Raw genomic sequence first — 23517 nt, 5'->3', positions numbered from 1 at the left:
ACAGAAGAGAAGAAGAAAAGGGATGAAAACTGATGAATGCACCTGATAAAGACCTGTGGGTGGAGGGGGGCGGTTGAGAGAGAGAGATTTTTTTTCACTTTTGGTGTGGTCTTCTGGTGGGATTTACTGCACTTGTTTAAGTCTCTATACTCTCAGACTGGAGGCTTTGAGCCGTTAAGATGAATTAGGGTCAGGTTGCTTTTGGCCTGGAGGAGAAAACAAGGGTCAATGGGTGACCTGGGCACATGGGTGAGACTAATACTCGCACTTACTCACCTCCACACGCACACACACTAAAACTCTTACACACACATACAGTCACTCTCTTTCTGCCGGATCATTATTCTCAATTACCTTGGGACATTATTCTCAATTACCTTCCTGCACCACTGTAGCAGTGAGTCAAGCCCAAAACAGATCAGGTTCCATTTTCTCTCTCCAAGTCATTCACTGCCGAGTGTTCTTTACAACTTTGGCTTATTTAGTCGACCTAGAGTTAGGCAATTGATTGAAAATTAATCAAAATATTCAATTATATTAATATAATATATTAATCGATTATATTGATTATTTTGGGTGGCACTGTGGCATAGCAGGTAGGTGTCGCAGTCACACAGCTCCAGGGTCCTGGAGGTTGTGGGTTCAATTCTCGCTCCGGGTGACTGTCTGTGAGGAGTTGGTGTGTTCTCCCTGTGTCTGCGTGGGTTTCCTCCGGGTGACTGTCTGTGAGGAGTTGGTGTGTTCTCCCTGTGTCTGCGTGGGTTTCCTCCGGGTGCTCCGGTTTCCTCCCACAGTCCAAAAACACACGTTGGTAGGTGGATTGGGGACTCAAAAATTGTCCGTAGGTGTGTGTGTGTCTGTGTTGCCCTGTGAAGGACTGGCGCCCCCTCCAGGTTGTATTCCCGCCTTGCGCCCAATGATTGCAGGTAGGCTCTGGACCCACCGTGACCCTGAACTGGATAAGCGGTTACAGATAATGAATGAATGAATGATTATTTTTATTCCGTTCTGTCCCCACTGTGTGTTCATGTACTGTCCCTTTAAAACCACGCTTCCGAGCTTTAGTCACGTGATTCTGTCCCTATCTGCCACATGGAAACATCCTAAACGCAGAGGCCAACCAAGCGACGTGAACAGCTAATTCACAGAAAAACAAAGCTTCTGTGATTTGGACGTGATGTGTTTTGACTATAATTAAGACGACACTGAACAAAAAGAAATAAAATGTAAACACTGAGAGTGACCAAAGCACATTCGCACACCAAATATAAACAGTGCTCAAAAACAAGGGTGGAACAAGCTCCCAGTGACATTAGAAAAAATATCCCAGCTTTAATACTGAAGCATATTTACAGTACAAACCTCATCACTATGAGGGTCAAAATACAAAAACAAAATAATTGTTAATTAATTGTAGTAAAATGTACAATTAATCGCGATATTGATTGATCGCCCAGCACAATGTCCACCTTAAAATTTATGGAGAAATTCAGAGAGAGACTTGTTGAATAGAAATGAATGTAACTGGATGGTTAAAGGAACAATCTTACTTCTATAAGAAACCTGAGGGCTGCTTTTCTGAGCTGTGTTTTGAGCCAATGATATGCATGTTTTTGACCATTAACTTTATGTTAATGTTTTTATTATTAAATTTGAACTTTGACTGCATGTATACTACATACAGGCTGAAAAATGCTGGAGTGTTTCTTTAAACAAGTCTGCTCCATTTCCTTTGTGTATAATAGAAGTCTACAGTAAGTTGCTGAATGTTGGGCCAAAGAGATTTCTTTTTTGTGATAATATTTTTATTGCTATAATTACTAACAAAGAACGATATCCATGCAAGTGGGTCGAAGTGACAGGCCAAAATATCTCAGGCTTATTGTTCATTGTACTGGACTTGTAAATTGTTGATGTTACAAATAGAGATTAGGTTGAAAAGTAGCAGTGTGTGTCCATCAGTTAATGGTGTCCAGAACCCTGGGCATCCCTTGTATGGTGGTTAATAGAGTTTTTTCTGCCCACAGATGCCGATGGGCACTGGGTTCTCAACACTTGTGCCTTTCTGTGCTTTTGGCAGTGTCACTCATTTTCTTCTCTAAGCTTTTCATATCAATCCCTTTGTACATTACACCTCAGTAATCCTGTCTTTCTCCAGGGACTCGGGGTATGTGTGTGTGTGTGTGTGTGTGTGTGTGTGTGGGTGTATTTGTGTTTAAAAGGTGTGGGGAAAACTGGGCATGTTTAGACTTGTTCCAAGGCCACTTTGAAAAATCAGAAATGAGTCCCGCTTTAATAAACAGGTCAACACTTTATTGTGGTTAGTTATTGTGGTGTCCTGATGATGAGGCTAGAGTTGGACGATGTGGCCAAGATTTATATCGCAATATATTTCTTAATTTCGGTAAATACGATATAATTCTGATATCGATACGAACAATAAAAAAGCCACCGGAAAACTGCCAAGAACTGAAAGGAACATGACATCACTGTCAAACAACAACCTCCTGGCTTTGTCAACATTAATATTTTTAAAATAACTTTAAAACTGAGTGCAAAGAACTTATTCAAGGCAGTGCCTTGTAATAACTGTCAGTCAGTGACAGATGCTGTAAATAATATATACTGAAATATATATATATATATCTGCTGATCGCATCTAAGTTATTTTGTGTAATGACTGCCCTCTGCCGTATTTCAGCCAATCAGAGAGAACTGATATAGGAGTGTATGTTAGCTTACATAACAGATTTAGGCAGTTAGTGTCCTCCTCCAAGCATGTTGAGCTGTCCAGTGTGTGCAGTGATGTTATTTAATTGCATCATGTTACGGAGGGAGGCCTGATTAAAGTGTGCGATCTGCAATAAAAATAAATGCTTTATTCTGAGATTATCCAAAGTTTTGACTAGTGCTGTTTAACTCAGCGTGGAAGAGGTCGAGTTTGGTCATAAAATGTTTTCGTCTTTGCTAAGTGTTGCAGTGCTGCAAGCTGTTTAGTTGATGCAAATTTATTTGCCCCTTACTTTCTCACCTCCCCGCTTTCTCTTCCTCAGCTCTTGTTCTCAGGCACTAATTTTGGCTCGTCAACCTCAGAGGTCACAGATAAGGCCATTTTGACCCGCTGACCTCTGTCTCCTCTCAGTTTTGGGTCCTGGAGCAGATTTGTGTGTGTGTGTGTGTGTGTTGTGTGTGTGTGTGCTTATTTGTGAATAAAGATGTGTAAATGACTCTAAGACCATACTGCAGTTCTGTGCTCTCAGGAAAGTTTATACCCTGAACATGTTATTGCAGTTCACACTTTTACACAACATTTTCAAAGATTCAAAAGTAAATTTCAGTGTATATATGTGTGTGTGTGTGTGTGTGTGTGTGTGTGTGCGTGCATGCTGTAAATTGATACCTCTTCAGTCTATTGTGTTGTATTCTGGAAAGTTTTGCCACTCAGTTACCTGAACATTCTTGCTGCCTGGGAACCATGAACACTCACCTTACGAGGGAGGGAGAGAGAGAGAGAGAGAGAGAGAGAGAGAGAGAGAGAGAAGCATAAAGAAAGGGGAGAGAAATGGACAAACGATGAGTGTACGAGAGACAAACATAGAAGTAAAGAGAATAAAGAGAGAGAATGATAGAAAATTAAGTAGAGTGAAAGAGAGAATGGGGAGAGTAAGGGAGTGAGAGAAAAAGAATAAGAGAGAAAGCAGGGAAAGTATGAGAAGGACCGAATGCAGTGAAAAAGAGCGGGTCAATGGGGAGGTACAAAGTGAAAGAGAGATTGGAGGAATGGTGAGAGAGAGAGAGAGAGAGAGAGAATGAGGTTGTGTGTGCTGGGGGGGCTGAGGTAAAAGAAATCTCCCCCATTTCAAGTCTCTCATACTTTCACATACATTGCATACCTGTGCAACCACGCAGTAAATAGACCTCTCTCACACTCTCTCTCTCTCTCTCTCTCTCTCTCTCTCTCTCTCTCTCTCTTTCTCTCTCTCTCAGCATCCCACGTTTTATTTGAAGCTTCAGCATCAATTATATTATGCTGTATGGCACTATTTCAAAGAGGCTCCTTCAGTAAAGACCCCTGGCACTTCCTAATAGTTAATCTCAGGGGTGTCATTAAAATGTTGCTGTGCCCCACTAAAATCACAGAGAGTAATTGTCAAATTTATATACGATTGCTGAGCAGAACTAGTTACATGCCACACAAAGTCACTTCAGGCTGTACATTTCTCATAAAGCACATCGTCATGCCAACATTTTGAGCCAGAGCCAGTTTATTTCATTTGCACACAGCAATGGACATACGCAACTAATTACAGCAATATGCTTTGTTTATAACAAGAGAAAATATGGAGGTTCAAGCGCTCCTTTGGTCAGTTGATGATAAAAAAACTCCAGTGAAAGCCAACTCAACAAGGAAGACTGATCTGGGAGAACTGGGGCAGGGAGCCGTGTTCAGTCCAAAAAACAAAAACAACACACAAATACATGAGTAGGGCGGCACGGTGGTGCAGCAGGTAGTGTCGCAGTCACACAGCTTCAGGAGCCTGGAGGTTGTGGGTTCGATTCCTGCTCCGGGTGACTGTCTGTGAGGAGTTGGTGTGTTCTCCCCGTGTCCGTGTGGGTTTCCTCCAGGTGACTGTCTGTGAGGAGTTGGTGTGTTCTCCCCGTGTCCGCGTGGGTTTCCTCCGGGTGCTCCGATTTCCTCCCACAGTCCAAAAACACACGTTGGTAGGTGGATTGGCGACTCAAAAGTGTCCGTAGGTGTGAGTGTGTGAGTGAATGTGTGTGTGTCTGTGTTGCCCTGTGAAGGACTGGCGCCCCCTCCAGGGTGTATTCCCGCCTTGCGCCCAATGATTCCAGGTAGGCTCTGGACCCACCGCGACCCTGAATTGGATAAGGGTTACAGATAATGAATGAATGAAAAATGAAATACATGAGTAAACAGCATGCAGCATTAGTGCTAGCATTGTTGTGGTTTTTAAAGCCCATGGTTCATGTTAGAAATGGGGTTTTGCGATGATTCGTGGGGGAGCTGAGCTAGTGGAAAAACAACCATCTAAAAGTGAGTCGAGCCGTGCTGAATCGAGTCGAGCTGATCCCAAAATCCTGTAAATGCATATCACCTTTTCATGGTTTTAACACCTTTGGAAATAAGATTATTAATAGACTACCACTAAAACTGGTAGAGTTTAACTACAGGAAGCTTGATGATTATTTTAAATAAAAAATCATTTCAGACCCTCTCTCTCTCTCTCTCTTTATATATATATATATATATATATATATATATATATATATATATTCACTAACCTATTGACCTGTTAGCATCTCTGGAAAGACATTTCATTCAGTACACACACACACACACACGTCCTTAACAGTGATAGCAGCAGACATGCTAGACACCAGGCAGAGCAAGTTAATTGCATTAAGATTCTTTCTTATGTTAAGTGAAGATAAGTTAATAACCCGAAGACAGGTGTGTGTGTGTGTGTGGGGGGGGGGGGGGGGGGGGGGGAGTGGGGGTCTCACTTTAATGAATTCATTTGTGTGCAAATTGGATTGAAATAGGAGGTTTCTATAATAAGGGAGAAAAGAGAGGAGAGGGCAAGACTCTGCTCACATCACCTTGATGTAAAAAAGTGAAGAAGCCTTGGAGTATTTTCTGTGTGTGTGGGGGGGGGGGGGGGGGGGTGTTGGTGAGATGTGTTTTACTGCATTATATATATATAATCATAAATCTAAATTTGAAAATGTGCAAGTTATAGACTCCTGTCTCTGTATTAATTCCAAATAGCTGATTGGAAATGAACTCTTTTATGTTGTTTTAATTCATTACCAAATAAGTGTCATTAAGTTCATTTCTGAATTATTACAGAATTTAAAAATCTTTGTAGTTATTGTTTTCTGAACACTTTGAAGCATCAATAAGTCATTTTCTCTAATGATTTCCATCATGTTATAATGGTGCAGCCATACAAACGTTGACCCTGTGATATGGAGATCTCAGGTTCAAATCTATGAGATGCCTTATGTGACAGATCTGGACAGTCTGCATGCTCTTCAGACTTGAAAAACTGTTCAGTGGTGCAGCATTTCAAAAAGAAGCCGAGGGCTGACCCCATGTGTCTTGTGGCAGGACCCTTTCTATACACTGAAAAAAATGACACTTCCTTGTTTTATGTTAAATGGTTACATGAAATTAAACCATCTATATCCAGATACAGCATTTCAGAATGAGTACATGTTACTCAATATATATCTCTGGATGTAGAAGATTTAATTTTGTGCTGCGCTTTGATGTGGTGAATAAACTGGTGCATCCAGGGGCAACAAACCAATTTGATTCTTCATCTCATGTGAGTTGCCTTTTATAGGTCCAATGTTTTTCGGGGCTTTTTTTGGCCTTAATGGTAAGGTAACCCACACACACACACACACACACACACACACATCATATGGAAGATTCCAGAAGAAGATTCCTGTGAAAAGTCAATTGTCGTGTCACATGGTGCAGTAAAAGCCTGAGTAATTTTCCTTTCCTCTTGACTCTTTTTTTTACTGTCATTTATTCATCCCCTTGTTTCTCTGTCGTTTTTTTTCCCCGTCTGTGATTTCACAGTAATTGCGCGATTGCGGCAGCGGGTGGGTTGACATGTTTTTTTTGTGTCAGATCCGAGGGTTGCATCTGATCTCGTTCAGTGCCACACTCTTCCGTGTGAAGCCATTCTATTATCTTCTTTATTCCTTTCCAATTCCCTCTCTTCTATTTCCTTATAATCCCTTCTGTCTCTCTCTCTCTCTCTCTCTCTCTCTCTCTCTCTCTCTCTATCTCTATTTCTCTCTTTCTCGCTCTCTCACTTCCTAGGCCGGTGTGTAGGTTAAATATAAGATTTAGTGGTCTTTGTGGAGACCAGCGGTCAATAGCAACTGGTTACCTGTGGTTGTGGAACTGTTATTATGGAGTTGGGATTAGCCTGGGTTTCTCTCAGGTCCTCTTGGCTTGATTGGAGGTAGTTACAGACCACAGCGGCTAATGGTGGCTCAGAGAGTGTCTGAGAGGTGGGAGGTTCAGAGAAGATGACTTTTTCAACCTGATGGACTCAGGGATATAGTTTTTATGTTAATCAGTTCTCCCCAGAGGTCAGAATCACGTGATTGAAAGTGGACATAACAGGGATTTGATTTGATATCAGCTGATCTGCTGCTTACCACACTCAGCTAAGGCATGTGTGTGTGTGTGTGTGTGTGTGTGTGTGTGTTCAAGTTAACGAACGAGTGAGTGTGATGTGTAAGTGTGTGATGCCTTGTGATGGATTGACATCTTCTCCAGGTAACAGCACTGTCTCTTCCCTCAACATGCACAACTGTGGGGCTCTTGAGCAAAGCACTTAACCCCCAAATGCTTCCTTGGCTTTGGGGATAATTGTGTTCACTGCTCTTTGAGCACTTGTGTGTGTGTCTGTGTGTTCACTGCCATGAATGGGTTAAATCTGTATTTATAAGTTTAAAAGCAGATTTTTTGATTGTGATCTAAGTGTAATGAAAATATACTGTTGCCCATATATTTTTGTTTTTCTTCTTTTTTTTAAAAAAATTAATCAACCTTTTAATTTTTGCCATATATTTGCAACAAAATAAAAATATTTAAAAATCAAAACTGCAGAGTTTAACCAGTTAGTATTGAATGTAAATGTAAATATTATTTACTATGTAACTATGTGATTTCATGGTTTGTTGTTTAATTACATAAGTAAATATTTAATTGTGTAATTACGGTAAAATGTAACTAAATTTTAGCAAAACAACCCGAGTTTTAGACGTCTACCAGTGTATATTTTTCCACAACTTCTTTCCAGCCGTCATTTTGCCCTTGCGCCTTTCTGACCAATGTCAAGCTGTAGACATGAGCAGTGATGACACAAGCACTTTTGACCAAAACCACATCACAAAATTGCAAAGTTTGGACCTGGAAACAGCTTGCGTTACCTGGACGTTTGACCTTGGCCTTGACAAATACATAGAATGTATTCCGGTGGAGGCATGTATTCACTGTAAAACAAACACAGATGCATCACTAACACACTAAACACACACGCGGTGGGTTTTTTTCGCATCCAAAGTGGCCAGACGGGGGTCATTTCCTGCGGAAGGCGTCTGGGACCGGCCCCCCTCCCCTGCTGTGGGCCCATCGCGGAGCTGCGCGAGGGGGCCCTGTTGTTTTTTTTTGTGCCCTGGAATCACATACCTTTGTCCAGCCAATTAACCCAGGAAGAATATGACTTTGAGAGAGGGCTGGTGGGAGTGCAGGAGACGAGATAAAAGGAGCTGAAGCGGGGGGGCTGTCGCAGTGTTTGGGGGGTGGGGGGGGTGGTCTGTAATCATGGCTTAAACAAAAGAAACAGGAGAGAAGGAGAATAAAAGAATGAAGTGATATGGTAATGAATCAAGACAAGAAGGGCCAGTGCCAACTGGCCATGGTCATGAGTGTGTCACAGTAGCCTAGTAATAAAGTGAGGAAAGTCCTACTCTTTTGTGCATTTCCTTTATTAATCACCCCTCATCCTTTCAGACCCAAAATGCTGAGTATCTTATTTCCTGTCTCTCAAAGATAAAAGCTATAAGGGCTGTTTATCTGATGGTGACTGCTGAAGTTGTCTATCAGGTCTTGCATGGGTGGTAGGACTCCCATGTCTTTTTCCTATTATTCGTTGCTCTTTTTTATGGACATAGATGATCTTGTATCTAATCTCCTGTGAGTGAAATCTTCCTTTTCATGTGGTGTCATGTGGCACACCTCTGTCAGTCTTTATTATTATTATTATTATTAGTAGTAGTAGTAGTAGTAGTAGTAGTAGTAGTATAAATGAGTCTCCTTTTCAGAGGTTTCCAATATGTTTTTCATATTCTTCAATAATATGTTACAGTTCTCCATCATTGTCTTTTAGTTGGAGTTCCACTGCTGCTATGGCAACGTCTTATCTAAGCAGGTGTATAGATGTGTGTGTGTGTGTGTGTGTGTGGATGTGTGCATGAGGCAGAATGAGAAACTGTAATTATTACGGTGCTGATTATATAGTGCGTGCGCAGGCACATCGTAATGACCATATTGATGTTTGGGAGGACAGGAGGCTTGTTCTGTAACGCTGGATGTGAGTGAGGCCAGTGTTAATCGCACATCTGTTGCTGTAATGGCAGCTACGTGCCTGGAATGTCCATCTTCCGCCTGATGATGAAGGGAAGGATGTGTATTGAGCGTGAACGAAGTTTAGTTTGTAGTGATTTGTGTTCAAAGATCAACTCTAGTGAAAATCAAGGCTTAAACATTGTTAACGTGTTCGCGTGTCTGTAAAGCCACTAGAAGACACATCATGTGGGAAATAAGCAGTGGACACCATGGCTGAATATGTCCACTCTGAAACTTCAGTGTACCTATTGGTGGTTTTCCACTGCGTGGTCCCTACTTGACTCTACTAGTCTTTTCTGCTTTGGTCCTGGTCCAGGAACCAGGTTTTTGTTGTTAGTCCCTGTTCTCTCGTCGTCCCAAGCGAGCTGAGTTGGGAATTAAACCGTGATTGATTGTCCAGAGGGACGTCTCTCTACGCCACGCCATGCAATGCAGACGTCTAGCACAAACTAAGCCAGGGTATAAACTCTTTTTTTCCCCAAGTAATTTTGGAGCATTTCTACTGGTCCATTCATCACAGAGTCTGAAGAACAGCTGCTGTATACAAATGATGTAGTAAATTAACATCCACAAACATGAAGATGCATGTTTTTCTTTGGAGAGCCACGATGTGCTCTTTATTCACACAGGTTGGTGGCTTTGTGTGTGAGTGAGTACTAGTTAATTGATGTAATTGGGAACTAAACTGGGTTATAAAACTTCAGATAATGGTAATATGATGAATGCATCCATTCTGACAAATTGCAGTACACTACAGGAAGGTTAGGGGACAACAAGCCCAAGCTGTTTCTCCTCCAAACCACCAGAGGTCACACTCACTTGAATTCTAGCTTGGGTTCCCCACCTGTCTCTGATTAGTCAGATCATTTGTAGAACATGTAAGCTCACTGTTTTGTTCTAGAAGTTGCGAAGTATTGTTCGATTTAGGTCTGCAATTCTGAGCGTTAGTTTATGTATAGCTTTTCCTGTTTTTTTTTATTGTTTTTTTTTTGGCTTTGGACTCGGCTCCCTCCTTTGATTGGTTTTCCCTTTGGATCATAGTTGTTTTCTCGGACAGTCTTCGTGGTTTTTTTGACTCATTTTTTCCCTTGGTTTTTTTGTCTCTTAAATAAACCTGCAACTGACTCCTAACCACTTTGTAAAACTGATATTTATGACAGTACCATAGAAAATAAATTGTTTATTGCACAGGCAAAGTTCTGAGAATAATAAAACATTGCATGAATGTGGCATGAGTTGGGCATCTAGGCTTCACACTTTCAACTTCAATGAGCTAGGCATTAGCTTTAAATAAATAAATAATAATTATGTACAATTGTTATGGGTATTATTAGGAGCGGAAAAGTTAAAGCAGAGCTCCCATACTGCATCGTTATGCCTTTAATTGTGTATTATATATTAGACAAACCTGAGAGCCTCTTTTATCTGTAGTATGCGTGGGAGGAGTGTGTGTGTATTGTGGCATTATGAGTGCGATCTGAGACTAGGTATGAGAGAGAAAGTGTAGCGAGTGTTGTATGACACTCACTACACTTTCTTCTGTGTGAGAGACTGTGTGAGAGAGAGACAGACAGACAGAGAGACAGGGGAATTCTTCAGTGTGGGCAGGGAGGCTTTCCTGTTGAAATGAACTGTTTGTACAGCCCGGCTCAGTCGGGATATCCTCCACCCAGTCCCCCCAACTCACACCCCACACACAGAAATGAGTCAAAATGAGAATGAGCACAAGGCAAAAAGATGCAGCGTTTACCAAAAGTATAAATAATTCATACTGGGGTTTATATACAAAAATGGAGTTAGAGACTTGAGTCCTCCTTGAACCAGGTTGGTTCCTCCTGGGGTGGTACAGCTGTACCGTATTAACGTCATTTCCAAGAAGTTCTTTATGAATTTTAATGCAGTGGGTAGCTTTTTTTTGCAGTTTTTTTGAGTCAGCGACTGTGATGTCACAACACAATACATGAAACAAGTTACAGGTTTTATGGTAAACCACGATAAAATTTCTGACGGTTAGAGACACACATAAACGCTTAATGTGTTTGTTTTGTGTCAGGGGAGGTCAAATTAGGACGAGGAGGTGAGATTGGGCACCACACCTGAGCTCCTGAAGACTGAGGTTGCTAATGGGCTGTAACTGATGCTGTTTCTCTTGGAAACACGTGTGGCTGTAGAAATGTGTTGGTTTAGTCATTTAGTTTTTAGTCATTTTTAAAGATAATCAAGGTGCCTCAGGAAAAATAATTCTAGCCAGAATTACAAACTCACCTCCTCCTCCACATTAAATGTCACCATAATTATATTCCAGTTCGTTATATTATATTTCATGTCTGCACAGCACACATTCTTTTGGTTAGATCAGACTGATTCAACCCATCTAAAGGCAGTTCATGAGCTGTGTGTTACTGCATTAAATATTTTAAACTTATTGCTTGATAGGTGTCAAAATTAATGCAGTCCAGTCCCAACAGAGCTTTAGACAAAGACGGACAGAAGTGAGATTTTATAGAGCCTTTACAGGAAGCGAGAGAAAGTGGAGGAAAGAAAGGAAGAGTTCCCTCCACCACAGTAGAGATGTAAATAGAGGTCTTGTTCGTTTAATGAAAGCATTTGTGGGGGGGGTGGGGGGATGGGAAACTTGTTTGATTCATGGCTGCTTTAATATTCCTTTGGTTTTCAGTTGGTCATTTTTTTTCCAAGCAAATAACTTCCCACAAAGGGAGGGGGGGGGGGGGGGGGGGGTAAAGCCTCTGATCTTCAGTCTGTGTCTCCAAACGCACTCACAGCAAGAGCTTCCACTGAGCCACTAACCGCCAACACTGTCTTCTGGTTAATGATTATCGTGGGTGATAGGAGCTGTAATAATGTAGTTATACTGTAGTTTGCCAAGTGTACACCTTTAACGTCTAACTTCATGCAAAAGGCCACCTTACAGTTCCATGAAAGCCCCTTTCACACATGAACTCTGGAGAAGCGTTAGAGAAACTTCTGAGAAACAGGTCCAGAGATTTTCCAGAGGGGTCCTTTCACACATGCAGCACAGTGTGGTTTCATGTTAGACATGTTTGTTTTAGCAGCAGAAAAAATGTTCTGTATGCTTTTGGTGTGGGTCGGGCCTGTGCAGCGTATGCAGGAGATACTCTGGGACATTAGCGGCTGTGTTCACACATGACTTGGACCAATTTATTATAGACCCCTGAAGTTTATGTCGTTCTGCAAATTTCACTGGGTACATGTGTGATATTTTCCACAGGTGTGTGTGTGAGCGACTGGGTGAGTGTGTGAAACTGCCACAGGTTTGTGTGTGTGTGACTCAGTGAGTATATAAAATTGTCCACAGGTATGAGTGTGAGTGACTGGGTGAGTGAGTTCTAATAAATTGTCTGGTGAACGTGTGCTGAAAATCTCCACCCTGAACCCAGGCTCCGGGCACATATTTTAAAAGCTTAAACCTTGATTCTTCAAAAATTCATCCCGAGACTTCCAGTCGTCTGCAGAATCCACTAAAGCTTGAGGAATTTGCGCATAATTGATGTTCAGAAATATGTCCTGTGCAGTTAAGAGCATTTGTGATGTTTTTTAAAGCATGTAATTTTGATCAGCGCTCAAGATAATGCTCTCAATTTGAAGCTGAAAGATTATAGCCTGCCTCGTCATAGCTTGATGTAGCAGATACTGTGTTTCAAGGCATCTGAAGATACATCCTTGCAAGAAAAAAACAGGATATGCCGTGTTTAAGAAGCTAGAATGCTGGTCAGCCAGCATAACCAAGGCTAAACTGGCACCAGACCAGCATCTACTATCAAAGTCATGCTGGTCTAAGAGGTTTTTCAGTGGAGATTGCACAATCTTCTTTATACGACAGATATTGCTGATCAGACATATTTGAAGTTCATTGTTTTAAATGGAGCTCTGAGGCTAAGACAGCGCTGTACTTCTTTAAAAGGATGCAAAATTTGAAGTCATCCCAATCTAAAATGAAAACACAAACACACACACACACACACAGCCATAGACACATGCTCAGCCGTATTTTTTTCAAGCATTCTTTCTTGAACATAAAATTATGACAATAGCAGATCATTTGGAGTTATTATTGAATAAATAATTTACTTGAGAATGAAATCTACTGAGTTCACTGACAACACAAACCCACTTTCTGGCTCCATCGGTTCTGCTCTAAAAACACATTAAGAAATTTTAGATGCTTAGCAATGAAAATTTAAGTTGAATATATTCAAATTTTTAAAAATATTTTGACATTATTCTCAAAATATTCTGATTTTATTCTTAGAAATTTCTGACACAGGGGCATCTCCAAACAGGACCAACGCCCACTCAGTCATTCATTCATTCATTCATTATCTGTAACCGCCTGTCCAGTTCAGGGTCGCGGTGGGTCCAGAGCCTACCTGGAATATTTTTTGCACTTAATACTAAGGGACAGCTCCAGGGACCTGGAGGTTGTGGGTTCGATTCCCGCTCGGGATGATTGTCTGTGAGGAGTTGGTGTGTTCTCCCTGTGACTGCGTGGGTTTCCTCCGGGTGACTGTCTGTGAGGAGTTGGTGTGTTCTCCCTGTGACTGCGTGGGTTTCCTCCGGGTGACTGTCTGTGAGGAGTTGGTGTGTTCTCCCTGTGACTGCGTGGGTTTTCTCCAGGTGACGGTCTGTGAGGAGTTGGTGTGTTCTCCCTGTGACTGCGTGGGTTTCCTCCAGGTGACTGTCTGTGAGGAGTTGGTGTGTTCTCCCTGTGTCTGTGTGGGTTTCCTCCGGGTGTTCCGGTTTCCTCCCACAGTCCAAAAACACACGGTGGTAGGTGGATTGGCGACTCAAAAATTGTCCGTAGGTGTGTGTGTGTCTGTGTTGCCCTGTGAAGGACTGGCGCCCCCTCCAGGTTGTATTCCCGCCTTGCGCCCAATGATTCCAGGTAGGCTCTGGACCCACCGTGACCCTGAACTGGATAACTGGTTACAGACAATTAATGAATGAAGTAAGGTTTGAGTGTGTAGTGTGTACTATAGTTACAAATGTGAAAGTTACGTATACTAAAAATCCACAGTACACACTTAGAAGAAATTAATTTTTGAGGACGGAGGTTGGAGCTTCTCCTCTTTATGCTTTGTCCCAAAAATGCTCCACTCACTACATAGTGCGTTTCACAGATTATACAAGGTTAAATGGGGATAAAAAAGTATGCAGATTATATGCTGTAAACAGATTACAGGACAACAGTCTGTAATTGTAGAACTACAAAGTGCTCCTGTGTGGCCTGTGGAGTGGCGAGAATGGACAGTGAGTGTAGAAACAAGGTAAGAATTCCTAATCCAGTGATCGTTCAGTGTAGTTTATATTGTATGCACGCATACACATATTTCACAGATCATGTCGGTGGATGCTTTGTCATCTTTTCTGATATCATTGTCCAGAACGGTAACGATATCACGGCTTTGTCTCTGTGATCTTATCTGTGCCGCAGTGTTTTTGGTGTTTCAACTGTTTACAGTGGGATCTTCCTGCATCTTAGATTGTTTGCCCTTCTCGTTAATTTGGGTGTGTTTTAGGATGTGTGTGTTTGTGTGTGTGTGTGTGTGTGTGTGTGTCTGGGACAGTAAGTCACAGCACCCTTCTTAATCCCTGTGGGAACGGACTCCAGACAGGACTAGATCACACAAACACCCACATAAATACACACACACACACACACACACACACAGAGAGAGAGAGAGAGAGAGAGAGAGAGAGAGAGAGAGAGAGAGAGAGAGAGAGAGAGAGAGAGAGTACCATTCAAATGCCACCCATTGTTTATATAATTTCTAGACAAAACAGTCATTAAAGAACAAGCTATTTATTTCTCAGGAGATATTTCTCAGACAATTATATATTAGACATCCACTTACATCAGAACAGGCAAAGAGAACAAAAATAGTTTCTGTGATTTTAGTTTGGAAAAGCAGACAACAGAACTGTCCCCATCAAATCAAAAGTACTTAAAGGAACACTAGGTAAGATTTGGTAAATTTGCTACTGGGGTCACCCTACAAGTTGGTAGGGCCTGGTGGTTTCCTACCCTTCCCCAAAATTTTCATAGTGCAGTTTCTGCAGTGCTGATCTCAAAGTATCAATGGCAGAGGCCTTTATCTCCCTATTACAGCTCAGTGGATCATCACAATGATTTTGTAGCTGTAAGCATAAGGTAAAAATGCTACCTAGTGTTGCTTTAAAGCTTTCATATTTCAATTTGAAATTCATAATTTTAATTAAAATAAAAACACACTTTTTTTCCTCCAAGAGATCCTTCCTTGCTCACTGCTGAGAAATGGCAAAGATCCCTCCAAACACGGAAAATCATAAAAAAGAGATTCCATAGGTGGGTACTTTAACTAAACAAATTTACTTAAACAAATTTTTGCTGTTTCTGTTTATTTAGATCAGAACTCACTCTAAATTCAGGAGAGCGCTAACTGCGTGAAAGTAAACACAGAATGAGAGTGCTATAAAACTAAACAACTTGAGTGTGGTAATTTAAACAGTGAATTAAAACGTACAGGCATGTTACACTTAAGCCATGTACAAACAACAGTCATTTTTTTCCCCTCAAACACACCGTTCCACCTTAAAAGATGCAGAGCTTCTGAATGTAAACAAACCAGAGAGAACTGCAGTTCCCCAGAATTGTAGGCATTCACAGAGGGAAAATCAAGCTTCACTGAAGACTCAACCCTGCGGGTCTAAAAGGCTGTGTAGCTATCAAGATATCACAGTGATATATAAAACTTTTTGCAAATGAAACTAAGAAGCAGCTGCTGATTTCATTACAATTGAGTCCAGACCAGTGTAGGAATAACTTGTAATGTCAGAAACAGAAAGTGCAACCAACTCCTGCCACTGAAATTTGGAGTAGTGGAAAAGCTTTACCTAAACATCAAAGAATATATTTCAATTTGAGGCTTCTCACACCTTGTACTTGTATTTAATGTCCATTTCATCTGGATAATAATGAAAGGGTGGTGTTTGGCTTTTCAGAGCACTGCACAAACACACACACACACACACACTGAATCTGTTTTATTCTGTTGAGTTTTCTCCTCAGCTAAGGATCTTATTTAGATGAATCAAAGAAATTGTATAATTAACTTGATAAATAGGAAAATGTATACTCAGTTGTCACTTTATTGGAAACACCTAGCTTTTAGCTCTGCTTTGTTTTATTTCTGCTCTTTCCAGGGCTCTCAAGTCTCACGCATTTCAACAAGGTCACACGCTCACACATTGCATTTCTCACGCTGAAAAATGATTAACTTCACCGCACAGAAATTAATGCTACAAACAAGTCAGAGGCAGATTACTCTGCGCTCCTTCAGCTGTGTTGAAGTAGCGACCTATTAGCCAATCAGAAAACACAATAAACAATAAAGGCATCTTATCTTAGCTAAAACAATGTCTTTGATATATCAGAATTTTGTGTAAAGCGGAGAGACAATGAAGTGGCCAATTTGGGGCCCAACCTCCGACCTTCACCCCTTCAACCCCCCCCCCCCCCCCCCCATTTAGGCCCAGTTTACAAAAGCCAAGGTCACATTAAGTGAAAGCGTGTTTATTCTGATGCTTGCTTCAAGTTTTGAGAATCAAAGGTGAAGTCTGCATCTTTTTGATTCACTGCTACTGCTTCAGCTTTGTGCAGCTCAGCACGCTTGGAGGAGAACTCTGACTGTTCAAATCTGTTATATCAGCTAACAGATGCCTGCACTGCATAGGACTGCTTTTGTGGTGGGATAGTGGCGGGCGAACATATGTCAGAGGTTTAAACATCAATCTAACACACTCACTGTAAACTTTAATGTTTATTTATATTTCTGTATTAAACAAATATGAGTTTACCGTCCAGGAAATATTTTTAGATGCTCAAGAACTACTGGATGGAGGTGATATTTGTATAAAAAATGGCAGTAGGCCACGCATTGTCAAGGTGTGGTTGCTAAGTATTAGAGTGATTTTACAGGTTTATGAATTTGACCCATGACGTGAGATTGTCCATTCATACACCCATCCTGTGTGTGTATGTATTTGTCCTACACACACCCTTTTTGGCAGTCACGGTCAGTCCACTTATGCATGCTGACCTGGCATTAGAGAGCGAGCAAAAATAGAGAATAGTGGAACGGAAAGGTGGAAGATGAAGGTCTGGAGATAGGCCATCACTGATGCAATCATTGTGTGTGGGTGTGTGTGTGTGTGTATAGTTTTGCTTTAGAGAGATTCACTTCCTCATGGCTTCCATCGGGATGTCCCTGAGCCAAAACACAGGCAAAAGAGTGCTAAACTTATTCTGACAACTGACCTGCTTACTGCTCAGCCTTCAGAGGATCTAAACACACATCATGTACACACGTGACTGCTGTGGTTTTCTTTATGAATTTCAGTAAAGGAATCTTCTTTTATTCAAAATATTTCTATTTGCTGTACTATATACATGACCTCTTGACCTCTAAGCTCGTTGTTCACTAATTCAGTCTCTAGAGTCTCGGTTGTGTCTTTAGTGTCTGAGATGCCAGTCAAGTCTTGATTCACTGCTTAGCCATTCAAACCTCGGATGTCTGGGGTCCGACTTAGTTCCCAAGGCTCTAAAGTAGGCTTCACTAATAGATGGAGCATGGTCCGGGTTCAGACCCAGACATGGTCCTATCCAGACCTGGACCTATAGCCAATAAACTATTGAAAATTATTTTATTTTGAACAGAGTGTTTATTTTAACTGGTGTAACTATTCTAGTCATTTCATTTCAGTACAGGTTTAGCGCTCGAGGAAACTCACAGACCTTTTACCTGCATTTTACATATGACATGTGACACTACTCAGCCAATCATACCTGTGAATTATGATGAGTGCTGTGACTCGAGTGGAAGACACTCTCACAGGGCAGGGCTCTAGACACCTCTGTCCTGAGGCAATAAAAATAGCCCACGGGACCAGATAAAATCTTTTCAGGGACATTTTCGGGACCGGACTGTTGTGTGGGGTCAAACCAGTGACGCTATACATAAGGAGACTGATCACTAGTTTAAATAAGAATAGGAGTCCCACGTTACAGCAAAAACAGCCTGGTTATGCAGTGAGTGGAGGAGGGTGGACGATATTGCAGCACAGTGGGAAAAAGCAGTAAAGTCAACTGCAATTACCAGACAGTTGATAGGCGCTTTATTTTAATATGCAAATTTTTTCTAAAGCATTGTTTATTCTTAAATTTTACTTGAAATGAGAAAGAAACGTCTAATTCTATGTAATAACTGATAAATATGTTTTAAATACATTGAAATGTAAATGTAATTTTAATTTGATTGCATTCAGTTGTTTTTAATGACATCAAATATTGATTTAACTATTCTGCTACTTGAATATGGCACTGGACATAATGCATGTTAGTTACGGTGACCAGACATCCTCTTTTACCCGGACATGTCCTTAGACTTAAAATAATGTCCGGGTGGAATTTCACGAACGTCTGGGATTTTGTTTTTCTAGAACTTACATAGAATTTCGAGAAGCGTTTCGTTCACAAACTAGTCCCGCCCTCCCCTACTCCGATTGGTTCACTTGAGTGAGAAGGGGGCGTGGTGATTTGTGAACACACCAGGACCTGGAGCTGGGTGACAGTGACACTCCCTGTTGCCACTGTGCCATCGAGACTGAAATAATACATGCAGTATATTTGATTTTTGCAGGACAGAGGCAGCTCTTCGCTTGTATTATACTGACACCCAATTGCCTGGATGTATCAGATACTCGATAGTAAACCCATGGACATAACCCAGTCTATGGAATCTGACTACTTCATGACTACTTCATCTCATTTAGGTTTGCACTTAAAAATAAATGTATAGATATCACTTTCATGAGTACTGTTTGCTACTATATTGTTAGCAAAACTGACTGACTGCTACTTTAAATCTTGAATTCCATTCAAGTTGCAAGTCAGCTAGGGGTTGAGTCAAGGTCAATGAATCTTTTTCTTTGCTTATTCTTCAGTAATGTGAATAATTAAATATATCTGCTATGTAAGACGGGTAGTTACGAAGGTGAGGAATTGAAATGCGTACCCACAACCAGGCCCTAAGGGTTTAAGAGGTTAAATGGCCAGTGTGGTTATGTTCTGAACTCATTAGCCGGCTGAACAAAAGCCTGAGGCAAAGCTTCACACTCTGAATTTATTTAGCAACATCTCCATTATGTGAAAGTCAGAGTTCTACAAGTTTCTTTTCTTTTAAAGTTAAAGCTAAATTTAATTTAATGAAGTTGCCAAGGAGATGAAGTACAAGGGAGGCGATTCTAAAAAAGTGGCCAGTGAAAGTCGTCGGTACACATGTTATGCTTAAAGATGGATAAAGGCCTAGTAAAGGGGCTCTGTCAGTGGAAAGAAATGTGTGTGTGTGTGTGTGTGTAAGAGAGAAAGGGAGAGAAATTCATCTTTGTTCTGGTGGTTTGTTTATTTAAGGGTGTGGGTGCTGTGAATATTTTGCTCTACTGATGGGGCAGTGAGGTCATGTTGTCTGTGTATGTGTGTGTGTGTGTGCGCACCAGGAATATACCACCTTATGGGGACCAAAAGCTGTTTACACACTCACATTTGTAGGTTACTTGCCTTCCTTGTGTCTCCCACAGCTGGTCCCTACAATGTAATCATTACACTTTAAGGTGAAGACATGTTTTATGGTTGGATTACAGTTAGTGTCAAGGGTAAATACTAGGTTTTAGGGTTAAGCCAGTAGTTATTGTGGAAAACTTCATTGTAAATCTCCACAAAATGACTGGAAGGCTGTGTAATGTCCCTACAATTCACAGATGGAATTTGTGTGTGCGCGTGTGAGGATTCTGAATCATGGTTGGTGTCATTTTAGTTGAATATTATGGGCCTTTGTGCATGGCAGTAATATCATAAGGATGATGTGTCTGGGAGATTTTTTATGTGAATCTTCAAAATAAATATGCAGCGCCTTCATAAGGGAACAGGAGGAAGTGTAAAGCTTCTCTGGCAGGACCAAGAAAACACACAAGACTTCACAACTTGCTTTTCCAACTTGCTTTTTCCTTTCCATCTCTTGTAAGATACAAGGTCATCATGCCCAGTGCCCAGCGTTTCTGGGTATATCCCACCCATGCGGATACACACACACACACCACACACCCAGCCCAGCATAAGGAACTGCGTTCTCTGAAGTGATGGAGCTCCATATATCAGACCATGACTCAATCCATGTACGGACACATCTGGATTTAAACAGCTGTCATTGTCACTGATGGAATTACTTAGTGTGGATTCGTCCATCTTCTGTATCCATTTCTGAATCAGCCACTCATTCTGTGATTTCCACTCCAGTCCAATCTTCTTCACAACATCCCTTCATCCTGTCATCCGTAGCAGGCTCTTCTGAGGCGGCCGTGACCAGACATCACCGCGGCCAGTTAGCGTTCCCTCACTAAAGTGCCTCTGCCGGCTCATTTGCATCAGGCTTTCTCTCGCTGTAGGAGTAGGAGGACATGGCTATAAATTATTCATTTAGGACTCTCTCTCTCTCTCTCTCTCTCTCTCTCTCTCTCTCCCTTTCTCTCTCTCTCTCTCCATCACTAAATCAAAGATTTTTATTTTTTTTGCCATGGCCTGACACATGTTTTACACGGCTGCTATTTTCCATCTGAGGCCGGAAGCGTGTTTGTGAAAAAGTCTCTTGTCGTGTCCTTATGGAAAATTCCCCGGCTCGCCTTCATGGAAATAAGCCGTATAAAGGCTTCAGTCTTAACTGCTCACCATCGCAGGACTGTCACACTTTCAAGTGATGGGCCTGGTTTGGCGAAAAGCCAATTTACAGCACTGTGCACAACTTAGGTTCTCAATAAGCCTGGTGCATGTCTAAAACGATATATAATTACAATAAATACAAAAACATGAATGCAGTAAATGTCCTTTTTTTAGGTTCTGAAAAATAGTAGGCGTTGTGAGTGAGTGTGAAGAACAAAGTTTGTTTCCAGATGTTCTCCTTTGTTAAATCAACAGCACACTTGTTTTAACATAATGAAGTATGTATTAATCTAAAGGAATGATGATGATCAGAACACTGATTGGACTTTAATGCCCATAATAATTTTTCAATGTGCCTTTGTTTCTATTTTCTCTTTTTAGAAATCCTTTTCCCTGGTGATCGAGGTGCTGGACTACGACAATGACACATCTGAACCAGGTATGAATTGTATACCTTTGTACAGTGTGTGTGTGTGTGTGTGTGAGCTAAGAATCAAACTCCCGAACAGCCGTTGCCAGCAGCCATTTCACCTGAGCACCAGAACATGTGAAGTCCCTGACCTTAGTGGCTTTGGGTCAGTTCTTGGGTGGTAAATCTCCTCCTAGGAGAGTGTGGGTGGTGCTGGAGGTGGTTGTTGCTGGGGCCAACAGGGGGCACTCTCCCTGTGGTCCGAGTTGGTTCCAATGCCTGGGTGCAGTGACAGGGACACTGAACTGAACAAACAGATGCAGACGTAACACAGGGTTCTACTCTGAGGTCAGTAAAGGTCGCAGTGCAGTTCCTGGAACAGGGCAGATGTGACCCTGAGGCCGCTCTGTTATCCTGACTATCCCCATGTTTAATAAACTGCTCAGTCCCTCCCTCTCGTCTTTAACACCTGAAAGCATATGCAGCCTCTACACTGTATCAGTATGGACATGGAACAGTGGAAATTATGTTGAATGTAGAATTTAATAGAGGTTCTCTATTCAATCACTGCTTTCTGTGGAGTAAGAGAAAGAAAGAAGAGAGAGAGAGTAGAAAGAGGAAAAAGGAGAGAAAAACAGACAGAAAATTGGAGATTAAAGGAGAGAAAGGGTTGAGTGGGAGGCTGGGATGAAGTAGTAAAAAAGACAAATAGAAAGAATGGGGTGGGAGAGAGAGAAAGACACAGAGCGAGAGAGACAGAGGGAGAGGGAGAGAATGAGATCTTGAGGTCATTCTCTGAGACTCTTTCATTTCCTGCTTCTTTCTGATTGTTTTTCCTTGTAATTAAGGCCTGTGACTGAAAATATGTCTCTCTGTTCTTCAAAACACACACACACACACAAACACACAATGCCCTGTGATGTGAACAGAGAGTGGAAGACTTAATGAGTGTATAAATCATGCCAACACACTCTCACACACACACACAGACACACACACACACACACACACACACACACACACACACAGGTCACAGAAGCACTCAGCTACATATAGCTGTTATCACTGAAAACAGTAAACAAGCTACAGGCCATTGCACAGTTATGCAGACACACACTGCCAAAGCATTCCTCTCATTCACTGTCATCCCCTCATCCCTCACTCCTTCACCCTGTGTCTCAGCGCTCTTCCGCTGAGAAGGAGAAAGAGGGGGCGGGGTGCGGAGAGGGAAACAAAAATGATGGAGAATGTCAGCAAAACAAAGAGAGATAACATTGTCACAGCAATCCTCTCTTACACTGATGGATAAATTATAGGTAGATTCCAGAAAATTACACAGAAAAGATTAATTATCAATGAAAACCTGAATATAATATCTATTCATATGTAATGTGCCCTCTCTTTGCCCTGTTTTACACAGTAATCCGCTGAAATATTTCCGTACTTGTCATCTACATAGTAGTAAATGTAAAAATATAAATATTATTTTATAAAGGTTATTTATTAAAAGTTATTTTCAAGCGTGAATGCAAATTTAATTCCAGAATTAAAACCAGGGATATTGGGCGGCAGGTCGTGTCACAGTCACACTGCTCTAGGGACCTGGAGGTTGTGGGTTCAAGTCTGTGTGTTCTCCCCGTGGCAAAACATTGGTAGGTGGATTGGCGACTCAAAAGTGTGTGTGTGTGTGTGTATCGCCAGGGTGTGTTCCCCTCTTGGGTCCAGTGATTCTGGGTAGGCTCCGGACTCACCGCAGCTCTGAATTGGATAAGCAGTTACAGACAATGAATGAAACCAGGAATAATAGAGTTAAATTATAATCAACTATTACAAAAAATAAAATGAATCTGGAGGAGGGGTCAAAATTTAATCTCTCCTTATGGGGAAAAGTGAACACAACTCAGTTATGTTTCAGTGATGATTCCCCCAACTATACCTCCAAAGAAGACGTTTTCTGTAGAAAATATGATGACGTCAAAATGAAAACAAAAGCTATGGACATACACTGACCACACACACACACACACACACACACACACACACACATGTACGCACACACAAACTTCTTTTCTTGTTCTCTCACACTCACTCATTCACTCTTTAAGATTCTCCTTGCTCCTAATCCCTCACTTCCACTGT

At 41.5% G+C, this 23517-nt stretch overlaps 1 protein-coding gene across 4 annotated transcripts in view; it reads left to right on the top strand.

The window, feature by feature from the left end:
* Nucleotides 1-23517, top strand: part of LOC136709509 (protein jagged-1b) — a 75517-nt gene that overhangs the window by 25617 nt on the left and 26383 nt on the right. For all 4 annotated transcript variants that reach the window (XM_066684801.1, XM_066684800.1, XM_066684799.1 and 1 more), the window contains one exon: nucleotides 21351-21408. In XM_066684801.1, coding sequence (XP_066540898.1) covers nucleotides 21351-21408 — 58 coding nt within the window. The remainder of the gene's footprint in view (nucleotides 1-21350; nucleotides 21409-23517) is intronic.

The sequence above is a fragment of the Hoplias malabaricus genome, chromosome 11, assembly GCF_029633855.1.
Source record: "Hoplias malabaricus isolate fHopMal1 chromosome 11, fHopMal1.hap1, whole genome shotgun sequence".
Lineage (NCBI taxonomy): Eukaryota > Metazoa > Chordata > Actinopteri > Characiformes > Erythrinidae > Hoplias > Hoplias malabaricus.
This window is presented reverse-complemented; position numbering and strand designations above follow the sequence as displayed.